Here is a 15,314-nt window from a genome sequence, read left to right as displayed (position 1 = left end):
CCTGTTTGCTTCGAGCGAGACATCGAACTGTCCCCTCTGGTTTTCTCTCTCACCCCCCGGCAACACTGGGCATTGATGCGCTGGCGCATTTCCACCGATCTGTCTGCTGCATGCAGGTCTGCAGAGAGTTTGGGAGGATCGAGTTCGGCTTCTGTTAGTGGCACCGTATTTGCCATCTCAAATTTGGTTTTCGACTCTGGTCTCTCTCTTGGAAAAGACGCCTTGGGAGATTCCAGTCAGAACGAACATGTTGTCTCAGGCACGGGGCAGCATTTGGCACCCCCCGCCGGACTTGTGGAAGTTATGGGTATGGCCCCTCAGCAGGGTGCTCTTTTGAATGATGGGTTATCCCCTGCTGTGGTTGATACCATTCTAAATGCTATGGCTCCATCACCGAGGAGGCTATATACTTTTAAGTGGCGTATTTTTGCTTCTTGGTGTACAGCGCGAAGTGAAAATCCAGTTCACTGCCCTGTCGGTACAGTGCTGGAATTTTTGCAGGAGTGTTTTGGGGGCGGGATTGCCCTGGCAAAAAAATCTATGTTGCTGGTATAGCGGCTGAACTTGCGCTTATCAGTGGAGTCTCTATTGGTAGACATTCTCTTGTCTCTCGCTTTAAGCGCGGGGTACGCAGGCTTAGACCTTTTCGTCCTGTCCGTGTTCCTTTCTGGGATCTATCTGTTGTTTTAGAGGTGCTCTCGGGTGCTCTGTTAGAGCCCTTGACAACAGTTACTGATAAGTTTTTACTCTCAAAACGGCACTGCTAGTGGCATTGGCATCGTTTAAGAGAGCCAGTGATTTGCATGCCGGTCAATCCCTTGTGTATGGATTTTGCACCAGGTGTTCAAAGGTTTTGTTAAGACCTCGTTTGGGCTATTTTCTCAAGGTTATTTCTAATTTATATTTCAAATTATTTCTAAGGTTATTTCAGGTTCCCTATCTGTCACACACTCGACGTTGTGTCGATGTAGTGACACTAGGGGTCACTCTTGGGAGCCCAAGATACCTCTGGTCTTTGATAAAAGGTCAATGAAAATTGGCAAGTGGTCTTTGCATGCTACTGCCCCGGCCATACAGGTATAAAAGGAGCTGGTATGCAACCACTCATTCATATATTCTCTTCGGAGCCGAACGGTCATGCTCACTGAGCTGAATTCTCACGACTGTTCATTCACCTCTGCTGGATCTGATGGCGCATTTCAGTGGCTTCTCCCTCCTCTGCACTGATGCACTGCAGAGAATGCCCCTGAGCGCAAAAAAGATAGTATATTTTCCTGAAAGAGTATATTTCTCTAAAATAGCGGCACACACGGAACATCTTTTTAAGACGCATCTTTTTAAAGATGCCTTTCCGATTGTGTGTTATTCCTGGTTGCGGTAGTTACCTCTCAACTTCAGACGGTCACGATCGCTGGAAAACGGGCTGGGGCACTGTTTGCAAAGGGCACACAGCCGCCGGCTTATGGACGGGCCTGCGGCTGCGTTGGCACATCAACTGCCTTGAGTTGTTGGCAAATCTGCTCACCCTGCGGAGGTTCCGGCCGATGATCCAGGGCAAGCACGTGTTAGTTTGGACAGACAACACGGCAACGGTAGCATATGTCAACCGCCAAGGTGGTCTGCGCTCTCGTTGTATGTCACAACTTGCCCGCCATCTCCTCCTCAGGAGTCAGCAGCACTTCAAGTTGCTGCGAGCCACTCACATCCCGGGTGACCTCAACATTGCAGTGGACACGCTGTCATGGCAGGTTACCCTCAGGGTAGAGTGGAGACTCCACCCTCACATGGTCCAGCTGATTTGGAGTCAATTCGGACAGGCACAGGTAGACCTGTTCGCCTCCCAAGAATCCTCCCACTGCCCGCTCTGGTACGCCCTGACCAAGGCACCTCTCAGCATAGATGCGCTGGTACACAGCTGGCCTCCTGGCCTATGCAAATATGCATTTCCCCCAGTGAGCCTACTTGCACAGACTCTGTGCAAGGTCAGGGAGGATGAGGAGCAGGTTGTCCTGGTAGCACCCTACTGGCCCACCCAGACGTGGTTCTCAGACCTCACGCTCCTCGCGACAGCCCCCCCCCCGGCGAATTCCCCTGAGGAAGGATCTTCTTTCTCAGGGACAGGGCACCATCTGGCACCCACGACCAGACCGCTGGAATCTCCATGTCTGGCCCCTGGACGGGACGCGGAAGACCTAAGCGGTCTACCACCAGTGGTGGTAGACACGATCACTCAGGCTAGGGCCCCCTCTACGAGGCGCCTGTATGCCTTTAAGTGGCGTCTGTTCGCTAAGTGGTGTTCTTCCTGACAGGAAGACCCCCAGAGATGTGCAGTCAGATCGGTGCTTTCCTTCCTGCAGGAGAGGTTGGAAGGACGGCTGTCCCCTTCCACCTTGAAGGTGTACATTGTTGCTATAGCAGCACACCACAACACAGTGGACGGTAAGTCCTTAGGGAAGCACGACCTGATCATCAGTTTCCTGAGAGGCGCCAGGAGGCTGAACCCCTCCAGACCGTGCCTCGTTCCCTCATGGGACCTCTCTGTAGTTCTTCAGGGTCTACAGAGAGCCCCCTTTGAGTCATTGCAGTCAGCTGAGCTTAAGGCACTCTCCTTGAAGACTGCCCTCCTGACTGCGCTCAATTCCATCAAGAGGGTAGGAGACCTGCAAGCGTTCTCTGTCAGCGAAACGTGCCTGGAGTTTGGTCCGGGCTACTCTCATGTGATCTTGAGACCCCGACCGGGCTATGTGCCCAAGGTTCCCACGACCCCTTTTAGGGACCAGGTGGTGAAACTGCGAGCGCTGCCCCAGGAGGAAGCAGACCCAGCCCTGTCGTTGCTTTGTCTGGTGCGTGCTTTACGCATCAATCTGGATCGCACGCAGAGCTTTAGGATCTCTGAGCAGCTCTTTGTCTGCTTTGGTGCACAGCGGAAAGGAAGCACTGTCTCCAAGCAGAGGATCGCCCACTGGCTCATTGACGCCATAGCTATGGCATATCACACTCAGGACGTGCCGCCCCCGGTAGGGCTACGAGCCCATTCTACCAGGGGTGTAGCGGCCTGCTGGGCCCAGACATTTGCAGAGCAGCGGGCTGGGCAACACCCAACACCTCTGCAAGGTTCTACAACCTCCGGGTGGAACCAGTTTCATCCCAGGTAGTGGCACGCAATACAAGAGGATAAGCCCTGGATAGCCGGCCGGGTGTATCGCTTGCACATAACGCCTTTCACCTCCTCTGAGCTGAAGATGTGCGCCATTAACTCCCAGTAGTGTTCACAAACTTTGTTCCCTGGTTGACTCCCTCCGAGCCCTGTGGCAGTCGAGTTGTTGTAGAGACTCGCCGCTGGCCCAGTACACGTGCTAACTAAGAGCGCTGTTCTGGGGTAGGTGCTCCGCATGTGGCGGTTCCCTGTAAGGTAACGCCATGCGATGTATATCTTCCGCTAATTTGTCTTCCTTGGGCAGAGCCCCCTCTGCCATAGTCTCAATGTTTGTAGTAACTCCTCCCCCGTTGGGTAGGATCTACCATGAGACTTCTCCACATGGTCGGCAAGACTATGTGACGTATTTTCCACTTAAATATCCCCCCCTCTCTTTGGGCGAGGTGTGGTCTCCGCGGTGTCCTCCCCTTGGGAGGGACACCCCCTGATTAGACCTCGCGGCCCAGTCGGATAATCCCCCTTGTTTTTTAGAAAAAAAAGAAGGGGAAAAGAGGCCACGACAGGGTTAGCCTGTCTCTTTCTTTTGGGTAGTCGACTTGTCCCCAAAGGGCCGTTCGACACTCATAACTATGTTGGGGGGAGGTTACATGTCGGCCTGGTGCGCTGGCTACGAGGCACACAGTTGTCTGCCCTTCACACACCGCCAGTTCACGTAACACAGTTCAGCCAGTTGTGGCGTTTTGTATAAGGACCCCTAGTGTCACTACATCGACACAACGTTGAGTGAGTGACAGATAGGGAATGTCCTGGTTCCTTGCATATCCTCCGTTCCCTGATGGAGGGAACGAGATGTCCCTCCTGCCACAATGCTGAACTATCCGCTGAAATGGCCGGACCTTATCTCGGCAACTCTGCATAAAACCTGAATGAGTGGTTGCATACCAGCTACTTTTATACCCGTATGTCTGGGGAAGTGGCATGCAAATACCACTCGCCAATTTTCATTGGCCTTTTATCAAAGACCAGAGGTGTCTCGGGCTCCCAAGAGTGACCCCTAGTGTCACTACATCAACACAACTCCATCAGGGAACGGAGGTTACGCAAGTAACCAGGACGTTTTCTCTCCTCCCCCATTTGAGTCAGAGGAGCATGAAAGGTTACATATACTTTGCCCAGTTTGGGCGCTGCAAGTTTATGTTGACCGTACTAGCCAGTGTCGTAAGTTAGAGAAGTTGTTTATATGCTTTGGTGGCCACAACAGTGGTGTTTTGGTGTCCAAGCAAAGACTGTCTCATTGGCTTATTGATGTAATTTAGAGTGCTTACATAGCGCGCAGTTTACCTTCGCCTTCGGGGATTCAAGCCCATTCTACGAGGAGCATGGCATTCTCATGGGCTTTGGCTAGAGGTGCATCCTTGGAAGACATTTGTATGGCGGCAGGGTGGTCCTCTCTGCATAAATTTGTTAGATTTTATATACTGGACTAGGGTTTGACTCCTGCTTCCCAGGTTCTCTCTGTTGGAACAGGAGTAAATTCATAATTCCTTTTATTCAGATGCTTTAGCTCGCTTGAGTGCCGCTATATGCTTGCCACACAGGCTTAGCCAGTTGGCAGCTACTGTTCGCATGGTGTGAATGTATTTCATTCCCATAGCAATCACACGCAGCTCGAGGTCCACGAAAGGGAACGTCTCGGTTACGTACGTATCCTTGGCTCCCTGAGGGTAATGAGATGCTACATAGCAGGCCATACTCTCTAGCAGTTGCATAGGCTTGTGCCTTTTGCAATTAAATCTGACTCGATGGCGCAAAAGCAGGTGCCTTTATGGAGCCTGTGATGTAGCTCCCAAGGGGGAGTCGCTGAAACGCCATCAGCCAATAAATTGGCATGATTGTATAAGGGCTTCAGACCACGTGACACTCGGCAGGGGGTCCCATAGCGATCATATGCAGCGTCTTGTTCCCCTCAGGGAACCAAGGCTATGTACATAACAGAGATGTTTTCAATGATCCATTCTCAAACTTTTTTCATTTTGTCACCCCCAATCTTAAATATTTGGTTGCATCCTTCCCTAGTTCCCTGATTTTTAATACACTTTAAAGAAATACTTTGGAATATATTGTAAACCACAAATCCTAGTCATATTTTACCTCAAATCAATACAAAAAAAATATGAAATTATATTTTGCATAAAGAAAATAAAGACAACATTAAGGACTATTAAGACTTTTTGCATTTTCAGGACACATTTTCTACCCCAATTCTCATAAACATAATACATCTGGGTGTTGTACTTTTCTATAACCATTGTTTTCAAAGGTGATTCTCACAGTAATTTTTAGATTACTGCATTACAGTATAACAAACTGCTGTTGTACAAATATTTTTTTAATTAAAATAAAAAAAAATAAAAGGCAGTACCTAAGAAGTGCTACTATGATGAATAAATACTTTACAATTTAAATAATTGTGATAGGACTGAGTTTGTGGGCAATGGAGGAGTCAGGAGACAATGAAACAGGTTCACGTGATTCTTTATTTTTTCCACAGTTTCTCAGTGTAACTCAATGTATTGCTTGTCGGCACACACAATATGCACATTGGCACAGACTCAAGCTCGGCTCTCTTTCTGCTGTTTCTCTCCCACACTGACGCTCTAGTGTGCCTAATCAGGTCTCCCTCCGCCACCACTATAATGAGAGACAGGTGTTAGAGTAATCACAGCCCAGGTGACGAGCCTTACCGCTCTCCCTCTCCCGCAGACAGACACATGACCACGCCCCCCCATGCCACAATAATATATCATTCTTTTCACATTGCGGTAATGAGAATTTGGCGGTAAAATGGGTTTAACTGTCATGTAACTGTCAAAAATCTTAATGGTACTAAAAATAGGCTTTTTTCTATATGCAAAATATAATTTCTTATTTGTTTCTTTTGATTTTGTTAATACACCAGGACCAGGGCATTTTCTTGATCAGTTTCGTGAGAATCACCCACTATACAGTGTATGGAACTAGTAATACACCCTCGTCAGTGAGATCCACGAGAGAGCAGAGAATTCCCAATAAAACACCAATAAACCACAATGATCTGCTATTTTCTCTGTCTGTCACTTTGAGCAATGCTCAGAGCTTCCCTCCTTTTTCATTAATTGTTATTTTACGACCACATGGTGAGACAAATGTCCCATGATGCCCTTCTATTAAAGAGGCTGGAGCTGTCTCCGGGGTCAGGCAGAGGAAATGGATGACATTGTGCTGGGACGGAGTAGTGCGACTTTAATGGTTGAAAGGAGAGACTGGCATTGGGAAAATCTCTGGGAAACTCATTCGTTGTCACACTGGCTGCTACTAAAGCACCACGAAAACAGGGATCAATACAAACACACAAAAAAACAATGAACTGCACTTTGCAATTTTTAATCCACCAATCACACTGTGTATAAATGGACAGAGCTTGCTTGGGTAAAAAAACAACCCCAAAAAAAAAAAAAAAAAACACTTTTACGCCCATCCTTCTAATGGAAGGTTTGGGAATGTATCTGTGCCTGATTAATGGTGGAGGTGGAGGAATTTCTGCTGCTAACAAGTGGGGTGTTATTTCTCAAAGGTGCCTACTGGGCAAACACACCAGCTCGCCACGTTGAGACACAACAAAAGAGAAAACACACACATGGGAAAAACTTCCATGGGGCCCGTTTGCAAGGGAGGGCTACCTACAGCCACACTTTTGTGGCTGTTGTATATGCCGGCGTGTTGGTGGTGCGTGTTTTCATGAGCCACACACAATAATAAATAGCAGCAGCTCTTGTGATGATAAGCGCTGAATAAATTTAAGCCTTAAGGGTGGAAAATCGCTGTGTGATCAAAACGAGTTCTGTTGCCGTTTAATGCAAGAACACCCAAAAGCAATCATGTTAAATGATGTAAAAAAAAGCACTGTGTTGCTTTAGTTCTAAAACAAAAATTCCTGTTCATCTCTTTTTAGTTCATCCAGCTTTTGTATGTGATAGTATTAGAACTAACTTGTGAAGGCTGGTGCTGTGGCTTAGTGGTAAACACATGTGATCGAATAGAAAAATTGAGCCTTGGTGCTCATATGGGAGATACAGGTTCGAATCCGGCCACTGTTATATCCTTTTCGTCTCTTCTATTCCTTATAATTTCAATTAATCTCTCCACTTTCAATATAAATATCAATAAAATTGAAAAACATTGTGAAAAAATACTAAATTATATACTGTACAAAAGTACATACAGTAGATAGAACTGACCTGTGAGTCTGTTGAGGCAGTGGAACGTTCTGTAGGTGCCAGACTGGAGGGGGGAATGCCTGGTAACGGTCTCTGGGTGGCAAAAGCAGGAGCTGGGTGTATGAGGGGCGGACTGTGCCCGAACGCAGAACCTACGATGCCTGGTTGCCGGCTGATCAGCTGCTGATGCATCTGCAGTGCTACGGGGGTTGGAGGATATGCAAAACTCAATGCAGGGCTGGGAGAAAAAGAGAAAAAACAAAACCAAAAACAAATGAGAGTTTGAGAGATTGAAATGAGAGATTAATGCATGAGAAAGTTAACAAAATTGTTACAAATGCATGGAATTTCCTTTTCATAATACTTTTCATGTTTGAACATGATTCATTGAATATTATTTAATGCACAACAATTAGACTTTATTTAGAATAAGAATTTATTGCAATGAGTAAATGACCTATATACTGTACACTGGCAGAATAAAGAGGAGTCTTGTTCATCTTTTACTCGTTTATATTATAAAACATATTATTATATTATATTGAAAGCAAGCCAAATAGTTTAATTAACGAAGATCTCAAATTAAAAAAAAAAAAAAATCTGTACTCAAATAATAGTACATAAACTGATATATATATATATATACACACACATACACTGGTGGCCAAAAGTTTGGAATGATGTAAAAATTTTGCTCTTATGGAAAGAAATTGGTACTTATATTCACCAAAGTGGCATTCAACTTATCACAATTTATAGTCAGGACATTAATAATGTGAAACATTACTGTAACAATTTGAAAAAAAAAAAAAAAAAAAAAAAATCTGAACTTCTTAAACTACTTCAAAGAGTTCTCATCAAAAAATCCTCCACGTGCAGCAATGACAGCTTTGCAGATCCTTGACATTCTAGCTGTCAGTTTGTCCAGATACTCAGGTGACATTTCACCCCACACTTCCTGTAGCACTTGACATAGATGTGGCTGTCTTGTCGGGCACTTCTCACGCACCTTACAGTCTAGCTGATCCCACAAAACTCAGTGGGGTTAAGATCCATAACACTCTATTCCAATTATCTGTTGTCCAATGTCTGTGTTTCTTTGCCCACTCTAACCTTTTCTTTTTGTTCTTCTGTTTCAAAAGAGGCTTTTTCTTTGCAATTCTTCCATAAGGCCTGCACCCCTGAGTCTTCTCTTTACTGTTGTACATGAAACTGGCGTTGAGCGGGTAGAATTCAATGAAGCTGTCAGCTGAGGACATGTGAGGTGTCTATTTCTCAAACTAGAGACTCTGATGTACTTATCCTCTTGTTTAGTTGTACATCTGGCCTTCCACATCTCTTTCTGTCCTTGTTAGAGCCAGTTGTCATTTGTCTTTGAAGACTGTAGTGTACACCATTGTATGAACTCTTCAGTTTTTTGGCAATTTCAAGCTTGTATAGCCTTCATTCCTCAAAACAATGATTGTCAGAGAAAGCTGTTTCTTTTTTGCCATTTTTGACCTAATATTGACCTTAAGACATGCCAGTCTATTGCATACTGTGGCAACTCAAAAACAAACACAAAGACAATGTTAAGCTTCATTTAACGAACCAAGTAGCTTTCAGCTGTGTTTGATATAGCAAGTGATTTTCTAGTACCAAATTAGCAATTTAGCATGATTACTCAAGGATAAGGTGTTGGAGTGATGGCTGCTGGAAATGGGGCCTGTCTAGATTTGATCAAAAATGACTTTTTTCAAATAGTGATGGTGCTGTTTTTTTTACATCAGTAATGTCCTGACAATAATTTGTGATTAGTTGAATGCCACTTTGGTGAATTAAAGTACCAATTTCCTTCTGAAAAATCAAAATCTGTACATTATTACAAACTTTTGGCTGCCAGTGTGTGTATATATATATATATATATATATATATATATATATATATATATACACACATACATACATACATACACACACACACACGGTATATATAAAAATGTTGTCTTGTTTCACAGTAAACATATAAACATCCTTAAAACAAGATAATTTAACAAAATTGTGATTAAAAAAAGTCTTGTTTTCAGAGAACATATCTTAGTATAAGTTATCCATTTGTCTTACCTAATTGGCAAAGTGTGTTTTCTTGATTTAAGCATAATTTTGTTAGATTTATGTTTAACAAGAAATATTCCCAATGGAGGACTGATGTTTAGGAGAGTATTGTGGTATAAAAGTAAAACTTCAATACCACTTGTACTAAGACCATAAAAAATATTTAAATGCTATAGAACAGACATAGCTACCTTTAAACAACAAATATGAGTTATAATAAGATGTTCTACACAGTTGAAAAGAATACAGAGTAATTTAGAATAAAGCAAATGTGTAGGAGACTCAAAAAGATACTCCAAATCTGTTGTTTTTTTAACACTTTGTAACCTTTTTAGTAAGAGATAGATAATATAAAAAGATGAATCACCACATGACAATAAAAGCTGTATTTAAGCACATCATTGAACTTTCATATATCACCTCCTCTTCTATAGATGCCACCATCTCTTTAATGACAAAGCCCTGATGCTCAATAACAGACATTCACAGGGGGGTTCCATTCATCGTGGGACATGCTGGACGCTCCATACGAGCTCATACATCTACCAGTCTTATTACAGGCCAAGAGGAAATCAATGTACCTAGACGCAGCATGGCTGACCTGGCTGTCTCATCACTCATCAGGCTTGGACCCTTGCCTGCCACCCCTGTCCCCACATGTGCACATAGACACACGAGATATGACTGATTAGCTTACGAAAACAAATCACTGATTAATTGCTCTCAGTGGGGAAAAACAGTCTATTTCTGTCATTTTCTGTTTCTCTGAGACCCCCACCCAAAACAGGTAAATTCACTTCTTAACAGTGTCGGATGCTAGACATCAAACTGAGTGATGCACTGCCAGGGATGCTTGCTGTATCTCACACTGCCCTTCTTGGTAGATCCATTCTTTAGACAGTTTGATAAAGAAGTTTCAAGACTATGTTCAAATATAACAGTGTAAATTCTGATATTCTGCAATGCTTATGACATCATTTTCATAAAACATTTGTAACATCTGATGAAGTTCTTATTAAGCCTTGCACTTCATTTATAGTTGCACATTGCACAATTCCCCATTTTTACTTGTTACTAGTAATATACCGATATATTGGACGGTATTTGTGGCCAATTGGCTGATTAACAGAAGCTGCCATTCTGAATGATGTCAGTTTCAAAATTTACCAACAATGGATGGTAGATTTTGCCTTGTCTTTGGATATTGCACATCTCAATTTAGCAATTCTGTACACATCTCATCCTTTGCTATCTTTTAATTGTATATATGGATTCTATCAGCCATCCTGAGATAATATTATATGTACTGGCCATTAAAAGACCTACTATATTCAACCACTATATTGCTTGACTGCACAGTTTTACACGTTTCTAAATTCCGCACCAAGACAAATTCTATTTTTTAATATCAAGTATCTTATACTTGCCAAAAGTCCATTCAGTTCTCACATTATTCTTTTGTAATCTATTTTGCACCGAAGTTATTACAAATACGTCATACATTTTACAAACAGCATAAATGCTGCATTCATGTCATGTTGGAGTTACCGTAATTATGAGTTCCTGACTTGAAAAGCCATTCATGTCTTCGTAGAACTTGTAATTACTCGCAGGAAATGGATTTTATTAAAGTAATTTAATCTGTGTCCATTACTAGTGACTGAGAGAATTGAACAGATTTAGATATCCTTATTTAAAGGCACATTGATAAAGCTTTAAACCAGTCGGTTGATCAGTATCTGAACATTGATTACCCTACACATCAATAACCCTCTCAATGATGTGACAAACACTTAATTATCTACTTCAATTACCACCAGGGAATTGTCTGTCCATGCTCCTGCTATGAACTGCAGCAACTAATTGGTTCCCATTTAAATGAGATTATTTGAAAAACATTAATTATTCAGCTGCTAATTAACCATTGAAACGGATTAAATGTTTGATTAGAGGGAAGAATGGTCAGTTATTGCCTAAGAACAACCCTCAGTTTATCTTGCTGAACATAAAAAACATCTTAAACCAGCCTAAACTGGTTTACTGGTATTAGCTGGTTTCTTAGTTTGGTCAGGGTGATCTGGTTTGCTGGCTGACCAGTTAAAAAAGCAGAATTTAAGCTTGGGCATCCTGCTGAAAAAAATAATAATAATAATAAAAAAATTAAAACTTAAACCAGCCTAAGATAGTTTGCTGGTCTTAGGTGGTTTAAGATGGTCATAGCTGGTTTAAGCTGGTCTCCCAGCCTGGCCAGCTGAAAAGTACCCGAAACCCCTCTAAAACCCCTCTAAAACTGACCAGCCTGACCGGGCCGAGAGACCAGCTAAAACCAGCCAACCATCTCTAGGCAGACTGGGAGCAGCTAGACCATCTTAAACCAGCTAAGACTAGCAAACAAGCTCAGGCTGGCATAAGCTGTTTATTTCAGCAAGGTGATGCTCTCTTGAATTCACCTCAGATAGAGTGAGTGGGCCAGTTTTATTCACTTTAACGACAACAGATTCTTTTTCTTTCCCATTAAAGCTTGTGTTACTGTCCTCAGCCCAGACTTTGCGTTCTTCCCCCGTCCCCCTCTTCATGACCCCTTCATTCGTCATCCCCCCTTCCTCTCCTGCTTTCCAGCATGAGCGATTGCATGGCGGCAGTGTTAGGCTAAAGCTCTCCTCCGCTGATGGAGAGAACATTAATCAGGTGATGCATATCAGACAGACGAGTGTGAGGGAGGAGGGGAGGAATGTGTTCACACGCCTCATCCTAATAGCGCTCTCTGTGTTCCCTCGTTTATTTCTACATCCTGCGTTCATTCATCACTCCACTGCTGAGGATGCGCTCGAGTGCCCACTTGCAGCACGGATCGCTTTTCCTCTCTATCTCTTTCTCTCTATCTCTCTTGCCTACTCTTGCTGAACTTGTCCGTTTCCATACACACCTCTCTCTTTATTTTCATAGTTGGTGCTATCATCAGAATGTTCTCTACCCTATTGAATGCTATTTTTCTCTTATTTTGTTTATTAAGGGCCAAGAACTGAAGGTGCGAAGCTGCTATTTTATCTGATCCTCTATCTTAGTTTTCTTATTATTTTTTTTTATTTTTTTTTGCAGCACTTGGGCAAACTAAGCATGTAATAAGTCTATGGATGCATCTTGAACTTTATGGTAAAAAGTTGTGAAATTTGGCAAACTCGTAAGGCAAAGTCTCAAGATCTACCATGCCAAATTTGGGGTCTCTATATTAAACCCTCTAGCGCCACCAACAGCCCATTTGTGCAATTGTGTTTCTGCTTTTGAAATGTGGGGTCTAGACAATTAATTATTTTTCCCCCTGATTCCTTACAATTTCAATGACTTTAACTTTAGATGTGTCATTGGCACTATGCCCTGACAATACCAAACCAATTTAGTGATAGCGCCTCCAACTGGTCAAAAATAACAATTAATTGTGCTATTTTTATTACATTTTCAATTTTTTGGTAAAATCCATAACACCAAGCCAAAAGAATCTATGCAGCACTTACGCCATTGGTGGGTTTGCAGCTACATTTTAAAGTATATTTTAGTGTCATAACTGTGGTTCGGTGGTTAGCAACATGTGCTCCAGTCACATTGGGCTGTGGTGCTCATTTGGGAAACATGGGTCCGACCAAAGTCCCTTTAAGGCAAGTCAGGTTATTCGGCGACCATGTGCGTAACGCCTCCAGGCTGCCTGCGAGACTCTATTTTCTATGGATACAAGATTAGTTCCTATCTCGAGATTAGGAGCAAATAATATATTTCAAATCAGCAATAAAATCTAACAACAATCATATCATTAATTGGCTGGTCCAGCTAATGCTCAGTCAAAAAGGTGATTAGCTCTTTTAACTGTAAGGCCGGGACTTCCATTCCTAGAGCTAATATATTCAGGGTTACGATTTCTTCCATTAATATGCATACCAGTGATCCATCTCATCCTATTCTGTCTCAGGTTCGATTCTGGACTATCCTGTTTCGCCTTAATCTTCCCATCATTTTCTGTCATCTCTGCACTTTTGCTATCAATAAAAAGGCAAAATGCCCCCAAATATGTATTTTACTTCACTTTCGTCTTTGTATCTCTCTTTTTCTCTTCCTTCTACCATCTAAACTTACATACAAGAAATGAACTGCTCAACAAAGTCAAATTTGAGTCTGACAGGTTAAGAGAGAAAGAGAGTTGGACAGAGAGACAGATGAAGGAGCTGTAAAATGTCCACATCCTGTAAGTGTCAGCCCAGTGCGTGTAGTGGTACCTGATGGTGCCGGCTGAGAGGTGTCCGTATGATCCACCGGTGGATGAGCTAGAGCGGGAATTGTTAAGGATGGTGACTAGAGAGTTGGGTGAGTTGCGAATCATAGCCTGCAGGTCAAAGTTGGGGTCAGGCAGAGGGGAGTTGGGAAGGGGACGTTTTCTGCTGGGCCGGGCTGTGAGCCTAGGACTGGGAAACCGAGAACCTGAGAGAGAAATATAAAGAAAGAAGAATAAGAGAGAGAGAGAGGGCATTCATATTAAGTTATGCATTAAAACATGATGGTATGACAACTGATGCAAGAATATCCATTGAATCCCTGAATGCATTTTGTTTTCTGCATCTTGTAAGACAAAAAATTTTAGTCATCATAATGTGCTTTTATATATTTATCATGTTTACTTTTAGAAGACATTTTACTATCAGAGAGAGAAAGGGAATTCCCACCAGCAAATTTATGCCAGATATTTTATGGTCATGTCAGTGGAGCACAACTAAATCACTACTGACATCCTTTTCTAAAACATTCCCATTCTCATGTGGTTAGTATATTGTTTTGTGAATTAACCACACAGAAAGCTTTGCTGACCAAGAATCATGACTATTTTTAATTATATGTGATTTATTCTTCAGGGAGTGTTGGATGCATTCAACAAAGCATTCAACAATGACCACATTTCCTGCATTGCACGCATTTCACACATGGTAAAAAAAAAAAAAAAATACATAACTGCGGCTCTTTCCCAAATGATTCTGGCAGCATCACCACAGCATTTAATCTCGTTTAATTGGGCTAAATAGTGCGTTAATGCTGAATGGAACTGCACTTGGCTGTTTTTGAAGAGCTTTGACTAGAAAGCAGATCATACGCAGACAGGCCCTTTACTCACGCATAATGACTGGCACCTACAGATTAAGAAATGACTTTTGTTGTCTTTTCATTGGCAGATGTCACAAACAAAAAAGAAGGGAAAAATGGAGGGAGAAATGAAAGGAGGAGGGGAAGAGAGGGGTGCTGGGGGGAGATGGTGGTCTTTTGTTTGGTGGAGTGACACAATGACTTTATGACTCATATTCTTTTTTCTTTGTACTTTTTTGAACAGAAAGCACGCAAACAAAACAAGATTACTCTCTCGCTCTCTCTCTGTCTCTCCCTTTGACTCTCGATCTCTCTTGTTTGACACATACAGTGATTACAGGGTCTGTCATTCACATTTAAATCACAGTGTGTGTGTGTGTGTATGTATGTGTGTATGTGTGTCCAAATTTGGAACATCTTTCCACATTGTTGGCACTCTTGTTGTGTGCTGATATCAGCTTAGAACTCTGCTTTAGGGCTTTGAATGTTTGTGGATGTGTGAAGCACAGAAACCACAATGCAAACAGACACACAAAATCAAACAAAAGCGTATACACACATAAATGTATACATACAGTACATGAACACACACACTAACAATACTACACAAATTATTATGTGCAGTCTCAGGGCCATCCTTACCATACATTGTACCAGCTTAAATTCTAAGATGCTCTTAACCAGTT

At 42.7% G+C, this 15,314-nt stretch overlaps 1 protein-coding gene across 2 annotated transcripts in view; it reads right to left on the bottom strand.

Annotated features, from left to right (window-relative positions):
* Nucleotides 1-15,314, bottom strand: part of LOC127434715 (transcriptional activator GLI3-like) — a 158,744-nt gene that overhangs the window by 28,696 nt on the left and 114,734 nt on the right. For both annotated transcript variants that reach the window (XM_051687628.1, XM_051687629.1), the window contains 2 exons: nt 13,773-13,974; nt 7,435-7,651 (listed from right to left, as the gene is read on the bottom strand). In XM_051687628.1, the coding sequence (XP_051543588.1) occupies nt 7,435-7,651; nt 13,773-13,974 (419 nt within the window). The remainder of the gene's footprint in view (nt 1-7,434; nt 7,652-13,772; nt 13,975-15,314) is intronic.

The sequence above is a fragment of the Myxocyprinus asiaticus genome, chromosome 44 (genome assembly GCF_019703515.2).
Source record: "Myxocyprinus asiaticus isolate MX2 ecotype Aquarium Trade chromosome 44, UBuf_Myxa_2, whole genome shotgun sequence".
In the NCBI taxonomy this organism is placed as follows: Eukaryota; Metazoa; Chordata; class Actinopteri; order Cypriniformes; family Catostomidae; genus Myxocyprinus; species Myxocyprinus asiaticus.
The sequence above is the reverse complement of the archived record's forward strand: the minus strand, read 5'-3'. Positions and strand labels throughout refer to the sequence as shown.